Source organism: Dermochelys coriacea, chromosome 23 (assembly GCF_009764565.3).
Source record: "Dermochelys coriacea isolate rDerCor1 chromosome 23, rDerCor1.pri.v4, whole genome shotgun sequence".
Taxonomy (NCBI): Eukaryota; Metazoa; Chordata; order Testudines; family Dermochelyidae; genus Dermochelys; species Dermochelys coriacea.
The window spans coordinates 4,548,579-4,562,980 of NC_050090.1; the positions used below are offsets into that span (position 1 = coordinate 4,548,579).

The following is a 14,402-nucleotide window of genomic DNA, read 5'->3' on the forward strand; positions in this document are numbered from 1 at the left end:
TACTGGTTAGGCAGCAGCCATGACATGTATTTCCTTGTCAGCCAGTTTTCTTTATGAGAAGTGGATGTGTGTGTTAACCAGTGGTTAAAGCTTCCTTGACCCGCTGATGCAACAGCAAGCGGGCTAATGGGATACCTCATTTCAGCTATGCCAATGAACCTGCTCTATCTGATGGTGAGCGATTTGCACTGACAGACTGAAAGTCTAGTATCTCATTAGTACACTAAAGAAAAAGAGGTTTTTCTATTGTGGAGGGACAGACTTGTGTTTTTGCAATATTAAAAATGTCTGCAGACAGAATCCTAGAGGACTTTTTTCTACACACCGGCCATTTCAGAGTACAAACCATCTCTCACACAGAATGGCTGCAAATGGATCAAAAGGCTCAGAGAAAAGAGCAAGCATAAATAAGAAGCAATCTATGTATAAGGAAGCATAGTACAATGATAGCAGGAACAAGATCTGGCTCCCTATTGCTATATTCCAACATTCCTGGAAGGAGGAATTTTATAGTTCCTATTTTGAAAAAGGTCTCATTCAAAGCTCTTCCTTCCCACTGAACAGTATAAACAGAAGTTACACTCAAAGTGCTCTAGAGAAAAATGGCCTTATATTATGCAGTTCTACCAGAATGCAACAGCTAGAGATTAGAGTTAATCTGAAGGCAGTCCTAAATTCTAGAACAGGATTACTTCTGACAAAACGGAAGCTCGACAGGATTATATTACAAAGTCGCTGGTTGTTCTATGCCTGAAAATGCTACTACTTGCAGATTATTACATTTTAGTTACATGTTCAAAAGAAAAGAATTTATGTTTTGGCAGCAGCCAAAAGAAGATGTGGAAAATGTAAGTAGAAGAATCAGCAATCAGAACCTCTGGCATGATATTAGGAAGCAAAACCACCACAGCACTTTGCATTTTATTCATCTTTAGGCTGCTGAAGCAAAGACAGTTTTACGATAAAAACCTAGCACAGCAATTACAGCCTTAAAAATACTTGTGAAGCACGAAGATATTTCTCTCTCTATTGTAAGCGCTAACCTGAGAGCAGAATACCATGTTTACTTAAAAAAAAAACACTGTACAATTGTTTAGGTTTAAAAGATCTGTATTATGTTCAGAACATCTCTCTGATGCCTCTTGTGAATGTTAACTTCAGTTCTTTAAAAAACAAAAAAACAAAAAAAACCTGTTTTTGAGTCCAAAGAACCCAAATAATGTCAGTTAGTGGCTGTGTGTCAGTTTCGACTGCAGAACTTAGTGACAAAAGGAGATCCTTTATTCTCTAGGACCTCCAGACCTCCTTTCAGGCAGGCCAATGAACAGCTGTCAGATGCTAACTTTCAGTCCCTACCGATACCGGTTTGATTTGAACTAGTGACCCAGAGGGGAGAGGCTCTGTATCCAATTACCAGCCCCCTACACCAGTTAGTCCCCCCTTGCCTTCCTCATGAAGCCCTTGACCTCTACTAGCAACAACCTATTGGCCTTCACCCTCACTTTTGGCTAATTCAAGCAGATCAAATAATCACTTTTCCAAACTCTTACCAAAACATTAAGGGCCCTTCCTATCAAGTCTATAAGAGAATCTTCTTTGGAACAAATCTTTGATGATTAGTAAATCAATGACTTCTGCATATTTTTTGTACAGAGCACAAAGAGATGTAAACAGGGGAAAGAGAACTATCCCTTTTTGGCTCTTCTGAGTTTGGTGAGAACTGGTTACATACAGTTAATACAAGCTCACAGCCATATTTCTCAGAAAACAAAGAACTTGGGGTTGTCCTCCTCCCTTCACATATTAGAACATATTTATGAGACCTGACATTGCAATAATCATTTAGTGGAGTTCTGATTAACTAGCCGCCACCAACCCCCACTATATCTCTTACCACGCAAATCCAACTTCCCCTTTAAGTACATATGTTTAATTTTACAACTCGAGATCTCTTACAAGCCTCTGCAACAAACTTAGTTCATGTTAGCCCATGGAGAAAGACCAGGTAACAGTCTTTGTATTTTGATGGCCAAAAAGTCTCAGACTCATCTACAGGAGTCTGTATATGCTGATACAACTGACTGCACGTGCTTGAACTGCCAGTTGAGAGAACAGTATAACCCATTTCTCCAGTGTATTAAATGATTAGCAAACAGGGCAGCTATAAGTCCTTAAGCAAAGCATTTCCTTTTATATCAAGCCAATATCAGATCACTATTCAGCAAATTAAAGCTACTGGCTTTTCCAAAAGAAACTTCCACTACAATTAAAGAAATGCACATATTTAAACACACATGAAAATAAGCCATAACTGCCTATAAATATGACATATTGATTATCCCTAAAGCAAATATACAAAAATTAAACCAATTTATACATAGATACATCAGTGTAGCTGTGCACATAAAAACCCAGTCCAACATACCCAAGAAGTAAAATACTCTAAGTTTTGTCTACACACACAGGGTTCTACCAGTTTAACTAAAGGTATGTTTTTTTTAACTGATTTAGTTTGCTAGTGCAAGTTTGTGTGTAGACAGTGCAAGTTTAGAATCACAGATGAAGGTCATCAAGTCCAGCCCCCTGCACTGAGGCAGGACTAAGTTTACCTGTGCCATTCCTGACAGTTGTTTGTGTGTAGACATTCTTAAACTGAAACCAGAGCTCGTGCACACAATCTTGCACCAATTTAACTAAACCAGTACCCAGAAGCTCAGGAAAAGTAGAAATAATATCTGGGCAAATAAATGTGTCAGGTTTTCTACCTGCCAAAAAGACGCCATCGATGAGGCCGGGGCAGAATGAGCGACATCAATCAGAGGGGATGGTGAAATAAAGGGGCCACATGGAATGGGAGCAAAGAGAACTGAGCTGCCTCTGGGGTAAGGAGAGAAGAGGCTAAACAGAACAGAACTGAGTTGCTATTCTAGTGAGAGACGGAAGATGGGGAGGTGATGAACATTAGTTTGAATGTGTTGACTTAACTCTCTGATCACAGGTGTATGGTGACTGGGAAGAGATGGAGCCTGGGTTTTTCAGCTACTCTGGTAGATCAAAATAGTCAGATACGTCAAGAGCAGTTACACTTTCCCAGAAAAATAAGAAACAAGTTTAATTTTCCAGCCAAGCCAGAGCAGATTGTATAGCAACTTTTAAAATCTGTCTACAACTTAGATTGTAAGCTTTTGGGGACAAGGACCATCTGTTATACATTTGTACGGTGCCAAGCACAAGGGGACGTTGATCGCTGTTTGGAACTCATAGGCACACTGCAATACTATAGTAAGAACAACCACCACCACCACCACCACAAGAACTCAATCATTTGTAACTGAAATGACTGACCACTTGTCCACAGATAATTTTTTCCCTTTAATTTCTGCATTCCTCTGCAGTATAAACAAACTGTCGAAGATATATGGTGAATAAATTAAAAACATTCAAACTTGTATCACTGATAGGGAAATTAATAGGCACATGCAATGGATAGAAGGCATGTTTTAGGAAGTGTTTCAAGAAGAGATTATCTTTTCCCTCATGAACTTTAAGTGAACAGAGCTGGACTGCAATGACAAAAGATGTTCCCCTACAGAAACACACAAAAACTGAAACCTAGGAAATTCCGATGATGCAGAATACTTCAGGTTTCAGACTAGAGAATCTCTTCAAGAATATCCTGCTGTTTTGGGTGTTGAGCGGGCAACAGAACTATTTGAATTTAGCTCTGGCTAGAAAAATAAATTCTTGGGTCTTTACAGATGACTTGGTCACCAGTGTTGCAAATGCCTAAATTATACCATCAAAGCAACATATGAGCCATAAGGGAACAAAGCTGAAACATATATAGAAAAATTTAGAGCCCCCAAGAGAAAATGGCCTTTCAAGGCTACAGCTGTAGGATCAAAGATCGTCAGGAGAAAATGGCAATTCCCTCAAGATAAACGGACTTATCACCAAGCAAGAGAAAATCTTCCATTGGTCAAAGCAAAGACTCCAACAACTGAATCCTGACAGCAATTTAAATACCACACAGATCTGAGGAGCCATATCACCACTTTGAAAAAATTAGAACAGATGAGGACCAAAATGCAATTGTCTCTAGCAAAAAGCTGCTCTTCAGAGAAGGCAGTTTAGGTATTAGGACATCTCAGAAGCCCAATATGGATTAGGGAATAGACTCATAAATCACACCTACTGGAGAAAAATCAGTGAAAATGAAATATCAGCAACTGGATTTTCAATAAAAGAAAAGGAGTACTTGTGGCACCTTAGAGACTAACATTTATTAGAGCATAAGCTTTCGTGAGCTACAGCTCACTTCATCGGATGCTCACGAAAGCTTATGCTCTAATAAATTTGTTAGTCTCTAAGGTGCCACAAGTACTCCTTTTCTTTTTGCGAATACAGACTAACATGGCTGCTACTCTGAAACCTGGATTTTCAATATCTGCGTCAGGTCTTCACCTTCCAGTTCATCAGAGCATTACAAACTCAGTGTCTGAAGAGGATACAGAAGGGTAGCTGAATATTAAGTTCCATCTACACATTGCATCAAACCCCAAGACCTTTAACAAAAGAACAGCATAATGGAAGGGACCAGTAAAAACAATAGGGGTGCTACCTACAACTATTCTAAAAGCAGGTTCTGTATACATAAGACATTTTCATTTTAAATAAAGTCTGAAACCTGATATATATGTCACTAGCTTTATTTTGTCTGTACACATTACCCTGTTGTATGACTTTTGAGAAGGTGGGGATAGGACACAAGATTTATGTCCTTTAGCACTCCAGCAAAGCTTTGCTGGCATTTAACTAGATCAAACAGAAGAGAGTCCTTGTCTAAAGAAGCATTTTCAAATATAGAATACAGACTTACACTGAAAAGTTATTTAATTGGAACTAAATCAGTATATCACACTAACTTTTTGGACTGCTGTCTAGGCTTCATTTGACCCAGTCCTTGAATGATTAAAAGTCAGTGTATTTTCCCCCTTGTCGTGAAGTTTCAAATAGTGAGAGTGTTAACACCATTACTCAACTCCAGATGTTGATATCAGGATTAATAGCAGGCTGAGGCAATCTGTCCACACTTAATGATACTTAATCATTACTGATTACACTTGGATCAGAGGGAATAAATCCAGGCGTAAAGAGACTGTAATCCGCAGCCTGACTGTGTTGAGCTACTAACACATTAGTTTAAGCCTGTAATCTTGAGCATAGCTATTACTGAAGAAGAATTTGCATTACTAGAGACTAAGAGCACCTCCCACCTCAAATGCTATCAAGGTTTTGAAAGCAGCAAGTGAAAACCGGAGGAGGGGGAAAAAAGCATCAAAAATACTGTCATCCACACACAAAAAAGTAAAGGAGGACTCGTGGAACCTCAGAGACTAACAAATTTATATGAACATAAGCTTTCATGAGCTACAGCTCACTTCATCGGATGCATTCAGTGGAAAATACAGTGGGGAGATTTATATTCACAGAGAACATGAAACAATGGGTGTTACCATACACACTGTAATGAGAGTGATCAGGTAAGGTGAGCTATTATTATAATAAAGAGACTGAAGTGAATAATAAATGGATACAAATTAGACGTCAAGAATTATAACATTCAAAAACCAGTCGGAGAGCACTTCAATCTCTTTGGTCACTCAATTACAGACTTAAAAGTGGCAATTCTTCAACAAAAAAAACTTCAAAAACAGACTCCGAGAGACTGCTGAATTGGAATTAATTTGCAAACTGGATACAATTAACTTTAGGCTTGAATAAAGACTGGGAGTGGATGGGTCATTACACAAAGTAAAACTATTTCCCCATGTTTATTTCCCCCACCCCCGCTGTTCCTCAGACATTCTTGTCAACTGCTGGAAATGGCCCACCCTGATTATCACTACAAAAGGTCCCCCACCCCCACTCCCGCCCGCTCTCCTGCTGGCAATAACTCATCTTACCTGATCACTCTCATAACAGTGTGTATGGTAACACCCATTGTTTCATGTTCTCTGTGTGTATATAAATCTCCCCACTGTATTTTCCACTGAATGCATCAGATGAAGTGAGCTGTAGCTCACAAAAGCTTATGCTCAAATAAATGTTAGTCTCTAAGGTGCCACGAGTGCTCCTTTTCTTTTTGCGGATACAGAATAACATGGCTGCTACTCTGAAACACAAAAAAGTGTATTTCAAACAGAATGAAGTAAACCATCCAGATATAATTAGGGCATCTAGAATTCTTTGCTACTTAAAGAATTTTGACACAGAAGTTATGGCAGAACTGAATCTTGTGATGACTTTCAGTACAATTCAACCCTAGCTGCAGAGTTCAAGGATAAACTCTAACCATTAAACTTCCAAAATTACATCCTTGCATCGCACTTCAGGTACAGAACAAGCAAACGGGGAAATGTACAAGTAGGCCCAAAATAATGCATGTTTCCATGTTGAAAGTTTAGAAGTCGCTCCCCCAGAAATGGAACTAGAACTAGGTATGGGAACTCTCTATCCCTAGAAAACAGATTGATATCAAGTGTCAAAATCAAGAATAATCTCAGGGCCTATTGTATTAGCACAGGGAAGGGAAAAGCCAAATAAGAACACTCACTAATATTGAAGAATGGGATACTGAGTTATTTTTTAAATCAATTTTAAGTTATGCTTGAAAAATAGTTCCTTCCACTACTGCCCCTCTTCTGTTCTGTCTTCTTTATCATGCACATCAGTGTTCAGCTGACATGGCAACAGGTTGCTAACTGGTAGCTCATGCCATTCGTTATGCCTGGGGCAGACTCAGAGTTGTAAAAGGTGAATGTTTTCTCTTCCTCCCTTCTCACTGATTCCCCACCTACCACCCTGAAAAACAGTCCAAGATCAGCAGAGGCCTGAGGTTCAGTCTACACCTAAAACTTAGGTTGACCTAGCCACATCACTCAGGGATGTGGAAAATCTCATGCCCTGACACAACAGTTAGGTCAATTTAACCTCCAGTTTTCAGAGTAGCAGCCGTGTTAGTCTGTATTCGCAAAAAGAAAAGGAGTACTTGTGGCACCTTAGAGACTAACAAATTTATTAGAGCATAAGCTTTCGTGAGCTACAGCTCACTTCATCGGATGCATTTGGTGGAAAAATTTTTGTAGCTCACGAAAGCTTATGCTCTAATAAATTTGTTAGTCTCTAAGGTGCCACAAGTACTCCTTTTCTTTTAACCTCCAGTGTAGATGTGACTAGGTCAATGGAAGGATTCTTCTGTCCATCTAGCTACTGCCTCACAGTGAGGTGGATTAAGTACATCGATGGAAAAACCTCCTCCTTTGATGTAGGAAATGTCTAAAGTACGGTGCTATGGCAGCAGCTGTAGTGTAGATATATCCTTAATCTATGCCACTGTGCTTACAGTAATTCACAGTAGCAGAGTGAAGCGGGTCAAAGTAATGTCGTTTTCACTCTGCTATAAGGCAGAGTCCAGCAGCAACAGTAGGGGTGTGATCCAGGGAGAGGATGAACAAAGGAAAAAAAAAAAAAAAAGAAGCTTCCTGATGCCCTTCCACTCTGCATTTGTAAGGGGGATGGGAGAACACCCCATCCTTCTCTCTCCAGGAGCCAGACAGAAAATTAAACTTAGTATATAATCAGATTTTCCTAACCATGCACAAGATGAAACACAAAGCTTGGGGCCAGTGCCATGAAGAGAATGACAACACTGGGGATGCTGGGTTTGGGTTTCTCATTAGGACACCACTCCTTGATATTGCTGACGGGGGGGAGTGGTATTTTCGTATTACTCTCTGGCTACCACATTTATTTCTGTGGCTAGTAAGTATTTGGCAAACTTCTGAAATCACAAGAATGGCACTTTACATCTTCGGTGCATTACAAACCTTAATACATTTGCCAAAAAAAATGAAATTAAAGCAGTTTTTGTTGTTGACACGAAACAGCGAAGTGCACAGTTCTACAGCATCAGGATACAATTTCAGTGTTGCATGATTGAGGCACAAACCCAAGCCCACATCAGCACCAAAATAAAGTTCAGTTTTATCCCAACAAAGCAAATTATCTCATTTTCTAATCTCATGAAATACAAATGATGTCAATTACTTATACAAATCAGGGAAGCTGAAATTGCAAGGAATGGGGATTCAAGTTCACAAACTAAATACTGTATTGTATTCAGCATTTCAATTTAACCTATTAGATTGCTTGTAATGCAGATTTTAGTCTACCACCTGTTTTTTTGTTTTGTTTTGTTTTTTTTTGTTTGTTTTTTCAAAAAAGTGCAGTGCAACCTGGCTTACTTAAAGGGTTAAATGCAGGAAGGTTAAGGAAAATGTAATTCCAGTCTTCCAATACATAAAAAGGTATCTGCATACAAACATTTTTATAAGCCTCTCTCCTTCAAGGGTAATATGATCCTGGACTTCCTAACAAACTAAAACATATGACGTTTGTACCAAGCTCCCAGTGGACAGTTTTACTCATTGATGCTTGCCCCCAAGAGAAATTCTTACCTGTTGCTTCAATGTACTCAATACATCGCTCGATAAAGATGGGAATAGGCTTTTCTGGAGTCACTACAGTGGACAAAGGCACCCCAAAATAATTACTTTCCCACTGAGTCTTTGTGATGGACGGCCGAGGCTTTGGCTTTGGTTTCTGTAGAAGAGAATATCCTTGAATTAATATAACAAGAAAAATACCACAACATACACAGGATAATAAACTCTAGGACCCTGCCCAAGCCCAAATATCTATAATCGCAATTAAACAGCCCCGTAAGTTTGAGCCCTGTGAGTCCTAGTCAGCTGGCATAGGCCAGCAATGGTATCTAACTGAAGTGTATACACACTCTAAAACCACTTGGAAGCTTCAGCTAGTTTAGACTGTGTCTGCCCATTTATTTAGTGTTGTTCTGCGTAGGTAGCACATTACGCCTGTGCAGTTCTAGAGCACAGATGTTTCTAGATACATTCAAAGTTCTCATCTTTATAGTTTGGACTATAGTTATCTATGAAATTATCTCCATTTCTTTGAGCGATGCTGCAAATAGCTGAGATCAACAGGGCTATCTGAGTTTTCTGTCCATAGATTTATAGATCAGTGGACCACAAGAAGGGCACTCTAAATGAAGAGCCCTTTATCCACCAGAATTTCTTCCATCTCTATCAATTTTTTCCTGTCCCCCCCCCCACCACCACACATACATACACACACATTCAGTCTTTTTCTTAAGTGGGTAGATGAGAGAGGATGGTTTTGGTTGAGTGAAGAAGTTCCCTGTAACTTATTTTGGGCATTGTATGAATTTAATGGTTTTTTAAATGCTCGTACATCTAAAGAATAAAAGTTGGCTAGTCAAACACTTTTCAATAGGTAAGCTGGCTAGTCAAACACTTTTCAGTAGGTATTGATTAACAAAATAAGCATTAACAGTCCCTCCAGATGAGGTGGATGGTAGGAGATCTAGCGGAAGACACAGCTGTTGAAGTGCTGGACAATATTAATCAGTGGTGGCTCAATTTCCATACCGTTTCTAGTTTGACAAAAATAACTTATGAGAGCAGGTGTCCAGATTTATTTTGAGACCTGGTGAGTTGATTATTCTTACTCAAACTCCTGACCTGCAGTGTCATAGAACTGTAATTCCAGAAGCCGGCTGCATGAACAAACCTCCCTAGAGAGAACTGCTATCCAGATGCTGGGCCATGTGACTCCAAGAAACTCTCACACACACACCCCACATTGTCTATATCCCCACCCCGCTGGAACAGATCACTTCCTGTTTAGTCTGCATTTCTATAAAACTTCCTCCTGCATAGCAGTGGTGACACACATGGACACATTAGAACAATACTGAGTTTGCAATAATGAGGGAAACGTTATTTCTGTGCAACAGGCACAGCATCTTGTTTGTGCCAATAAAAGCAAACAGCAAATTTAGAATAGGTATCACGTGACAAATTTAGTAGGAAAAAAATGGTGAAAAAAGGAACGAAAACCTTGTCCACACCTAAAGCTAAACCCACACAACAATTGTAATGTAACCTACTACATGTACCTCTGTGTGCTGGTCCTGTGTACAGAAAGTGAGGAAAAAGTGAGCAGATCAGTACAGGGAGACACTTATTTCCACCTTTCTAATATATGTAGTTTACAGTTCTCAATCCTAATATCAATCCCTTGCCGCACATACTAAAAAAAAACACCTCCAGGAGGGGAGTAGCTCCCAGCACTGGTGCACTGTCTACACTCCCACTTTACAGCGCTGGAACTTGCAGCAATTCGGAGGGGGGTGTTTTCACACCCCTGAGTAAGAAAGTCACAGCACTGTAAAGTGGCAATGTAGACAAGGCCTTAGACTCGGCCAAAAGGCAACAGAATGCTTGGTAACCTGTAGCTCTATCTCTAGCCTCCTGTGACTAGATGCAGTGTGCACCAAAGTCATGGCATCAAAGAAATTTGAGGCTACAACATATGTAGAAAGCCACACTAGAACCCTTCTAGAACTTCAGGCAATAAAAGCGTTACTGAGTAAATTTCAGCTGGAAATGTCACCCTTTGGTGCCAGATGTCTAATGGACAGTCCCCTGCCCTTAGCTAGGCATGTATCACTCTTTAGGGAATCATTAAAAGGGCTACAGGGCAGCAGCAGGCACTCAGCAAGAAGAAAGAAACACCATCCCAACATCCATCTTCATTTACAGCAGCTAATTTTAGCAAATCTGACAGAAAGCCTCTACAAAATAGATAAATCAAGTCTTTAGAAAGACAGACGCATGTCAGTGCTACCTATTTTTTAAACACCTAGCATTCACTAAGAAAAATCACCAAGAATTGTACTTACGAAAAGCATGTCCAGTTCATACAACAGAACTGCCTGCTCCACACATCTCCTGCTCAGAGAGAATACAATTGTTTGGTCTTTAAAAGGGCAAGGACTCTTCACAGCACTTCAGGCATGCTGACAGTTTCTATAAAAACAGCAGGTGTCTTGGCTGGGTCTCAGCATTAAGAACCTTGCCAGAAACAAAGGCCTGCCTGCATACAGGGATATTTATAATTTATGCCTGCATTGCTATGTAGGAGACTCACTTGGAATCTGCTCCAGGACTCCAACTTCTTGGCTTATGGAGACCAGAAAAGGGTGGGAAACAAGGAATAAAGCAGCAGCAACGACAATACTCTTGCTTTCCGAGGAAGGGCTCCAGAACCCACTTCTGAGCACCTAATGAAGCAGCACATTTTTCATTGTTGTTCTCCTCTCAAAACAGAAGCTCTGCAAGTTTCCGTAACAGGTAAAGTAGAGAATGGCTTCAGAGTGAGAGAAAGTGGAAACCAGAGAAAGGACCAGGAACTAGAAGTGGGTAACTGCCAAAAAGCTTCAAAGTTTATGCTTTGTACTCCCTCTTAATGAAGCAATTATATCATGATCCTGCTGAGAGTTCTCCACACAGACTTAAAAGCATAGCTATCTTTATTTTAAAAATATTTAATCATCTGTAAAGTGGGGGAAATATTTAGCTATCTCAAAAAGGTGTGAGGATGGATGAATTAATGGCTGTGCAGAACACGAAACCACAAAGTGCTGAATAAATGCTTATGTATTTCGCTTTGGACAACAGTATGGTACACAGCTGACAAAATGGTATATGAGGTTGTGTTTATTTTTTTTTTAAAAAAAGCAATAAAGCAGAGTCTGGTAGCTGTTCAGAGAACAGAATTACCTTGAGAGCCAGAACTATTCGGATCTTTGCATTCTTGAAGTAGCTCATTGATCTGTTGGAACTTGGCAAAAAATAGTATTTCTGCTCAACTGAGCTGAACTGCAAAGGCACACCCACAGCGTGTCCAAGGATTTGATCAGGTTGCACAGAGTGATACACTGACACAATGGCATTGCTTTAATGGCCAGAATTTGGAGAGAATTCTAACAGCAGCCCAGAGAAGGGAGGCCTGATGGTTAAAGGCAAAAGCTGCCAATTCTGATGGTTAAGTGCCAAGAAGCATCACACAGATGATGGCATCTCTGCATCTAAACCACATCAGGCAAAACTTCAGGCAATTCACTTGGACAAGACTTATGTTCTGGGATGAGGTTTTAGCTACTCAATTATGAGACAAAATTAAAGACTAAAGAAAATGGACAAAAATGTAAATGAGGACTGAAGGGTGGTTTAAGCAATAACTAGAAGTATGCTGGCAGCTTTTTTCAACTTGCAATCACAACCAACTCGTAAGGAGGTCACAAGCAGAGCTACCTTCTCCCAGTATACATCTGTAAGGAACTGATGCTGGAATCTAGTTATCGGTACCACTCACCAGTGCTGATATGCTTTACCTGATACACCAAATGAGAATAAAATTGGCACTGTGCAATCCTAACCAATCTAGGCACTGTTCCAGTTTAGGCAAATGGGGCTACTCAACTCCACATATGCCAGCCTGAAACCAAAAGACGAGGAAAAGGCATAGTAACACTTTCTTAATAAGCAAAAAAGTCAGCCGTCTTTTTGTTCTATGTTTGTACAGTGTCTAGCACACTGGGGTCCTGGTCCATGACTGGGATTTCTAGGCACTACAATAATACAAATAATAAATAATTGTGGGTTGTTGTTTTTTTTAAAGTGAATTTAATGCTGGTGAAAGGTGTTTGATTGGTAATATTGGAGACTGAAGTTTTCTACTTACAGTACAGACAGCAGTAACACAATCCGACTTCTGTGAACGTCTCAAACCTGATTTGAATAAACTATTTCTAGCATTCAGAAAGGTTGTTCAGCTTCGGTGTGTCATTCAATCCTTGGCTTCCAATGAGACTGCCAATTTGCAGGCCAATTAGTGACAATAGTGATGATGATTTGTGAAATATGGATGCACATCCTTGTTTGGGGCTGGACCAAAAGTCCATTTGTTTGTTTCATACAGACCACTGAAGTTGGAATATGCTAAATTTCCTAACATCCTGTGCTGGATTCAATCCAGTAATCTACAGAGTTAAAGTTCTGTTGCATTAAAACAAGGTAGCTAGAACTAAATTACATCATCTCTTACCAACTGTGATCAGACCAAGTACTGAATCAGCTACAGAAAGCTTGCAGACTATGGAAGATGATGAGAAAGAAGAAATTTATCTAGAAAATAAAAGTGACTGAAAAGCTAGTAGAAGCCCACACTGGACACATTACTCTGACAGTTGGCCTCATGAAGGTGCAGATGCTGTATGCTTTAAATAATGCACTATTGCATGGATTGTATTAGGCATACTGTCTCCAAAGTCACTGTGAACATTCATGAAAAGATAGAATTGAAATGGTGTAATCAAGCCCCTTGTGATGCCTGGAGCTTGGATTTCATGAACCAACAGTTTTCTCCCACATAACTGGAGGGATCTTTGCCTTTTACAGCAACAAGCAGATAGCACTGAATAGAGTGACGAAGGCTACTAACGAAAAGCTGTCAGGACAAAACAGGAGTATGTTAAAACAACACAAAATTTGCAGAACCAATTAAAATGCTAAGCACAATTTGCCTCTTACCAAACTTAAATTCCAAAAGCTGCTGAACACTCTCCTCTATCTATCCCTGTCTTGGATTTAGTGCAAGTGTATATTTTTCTCTATTATATCATTTGAGTCTTAAAATAAGTTAACTTTCTGACCAGAGCTCAAATTTTAGACCTGAGGGAGAAAATTAATTTTTTAGCCCAAAGAAATGAGCAAAATCTGCCCTGCAACAAACTCTAGTATCAGATGGGTCACTTAAAGTTTAGAGGGAATTCGATTCTCTTATTAGCAGCTTGCTCTTTGAAGATGGAGGTCATAATGCCTTAACTGAACTTTTCCTATTTTCTATTTGCCAGATTCAATCAATTCTTCAGGGATAGCTAATGAATTTTGCAACATATCTATACAGATCTTTCAGCAGATTAGAAAATATGGAGTATTAACCTTCATTTTACATCTATACAAAGCAATGTGTGTGTAAGTGTTACTATGTTAGTTTTAAGACCAGGAAAACAAAATGGTGACGACTAGCTAGGTGACCTTGGGCAAGCTATAACCTCTGTGCCTAATTTATCCACATCTGTAAAAGGAGAATAATATAGGTTCCTAACTGCATAAACAATGGACCAGAGAACCACAAGAAAACATGCCTTACAGTGAGATTTAATAAGCTGTAATTAGCTTATTGAGAAAGCTAAGAGGCATCTATGTCATGTTCTATAAGCACTTCCACACAGTCAGATAATATCTGAGTAGAAGGCTCTTTAGTCAAGCAAAGACATAACAATATCTAATGGCCAAAAATTCTAGATAAATCCAAACCTGAAAATGAGGCACCATTTTTATTTTTTTTTATTTTATTTTTTTAAAACAGAGTAATCAACCATTGGA

General features: G+C 39.4%; 1 protein-coding gene across 2 annotated transcripts in view; it reads right to left on the bottom strand.

Moving 5' to 3' along the window:
- The window catches only part of ARHGAP35 (Rho GTPase activating protein 35), a 111,521-nt gene that overhangs the window by 47,571 nt on the left and 49,548 nt on the right, over positions 1-14,402 (bottom strand). For both annotated transcript variants that reach the window (XM_043501612.1, XM_043501611.1), the window contains exon 3: positions 8,520-8,664. In XM_043501612.1, coding sequence (XP_043357547.1) covers positions 8,520-8,664 — 145 coding nt within the window. The remainder of the gene's footprint in view (positions 1-8,519; positions 8,665-14,402) is intronic.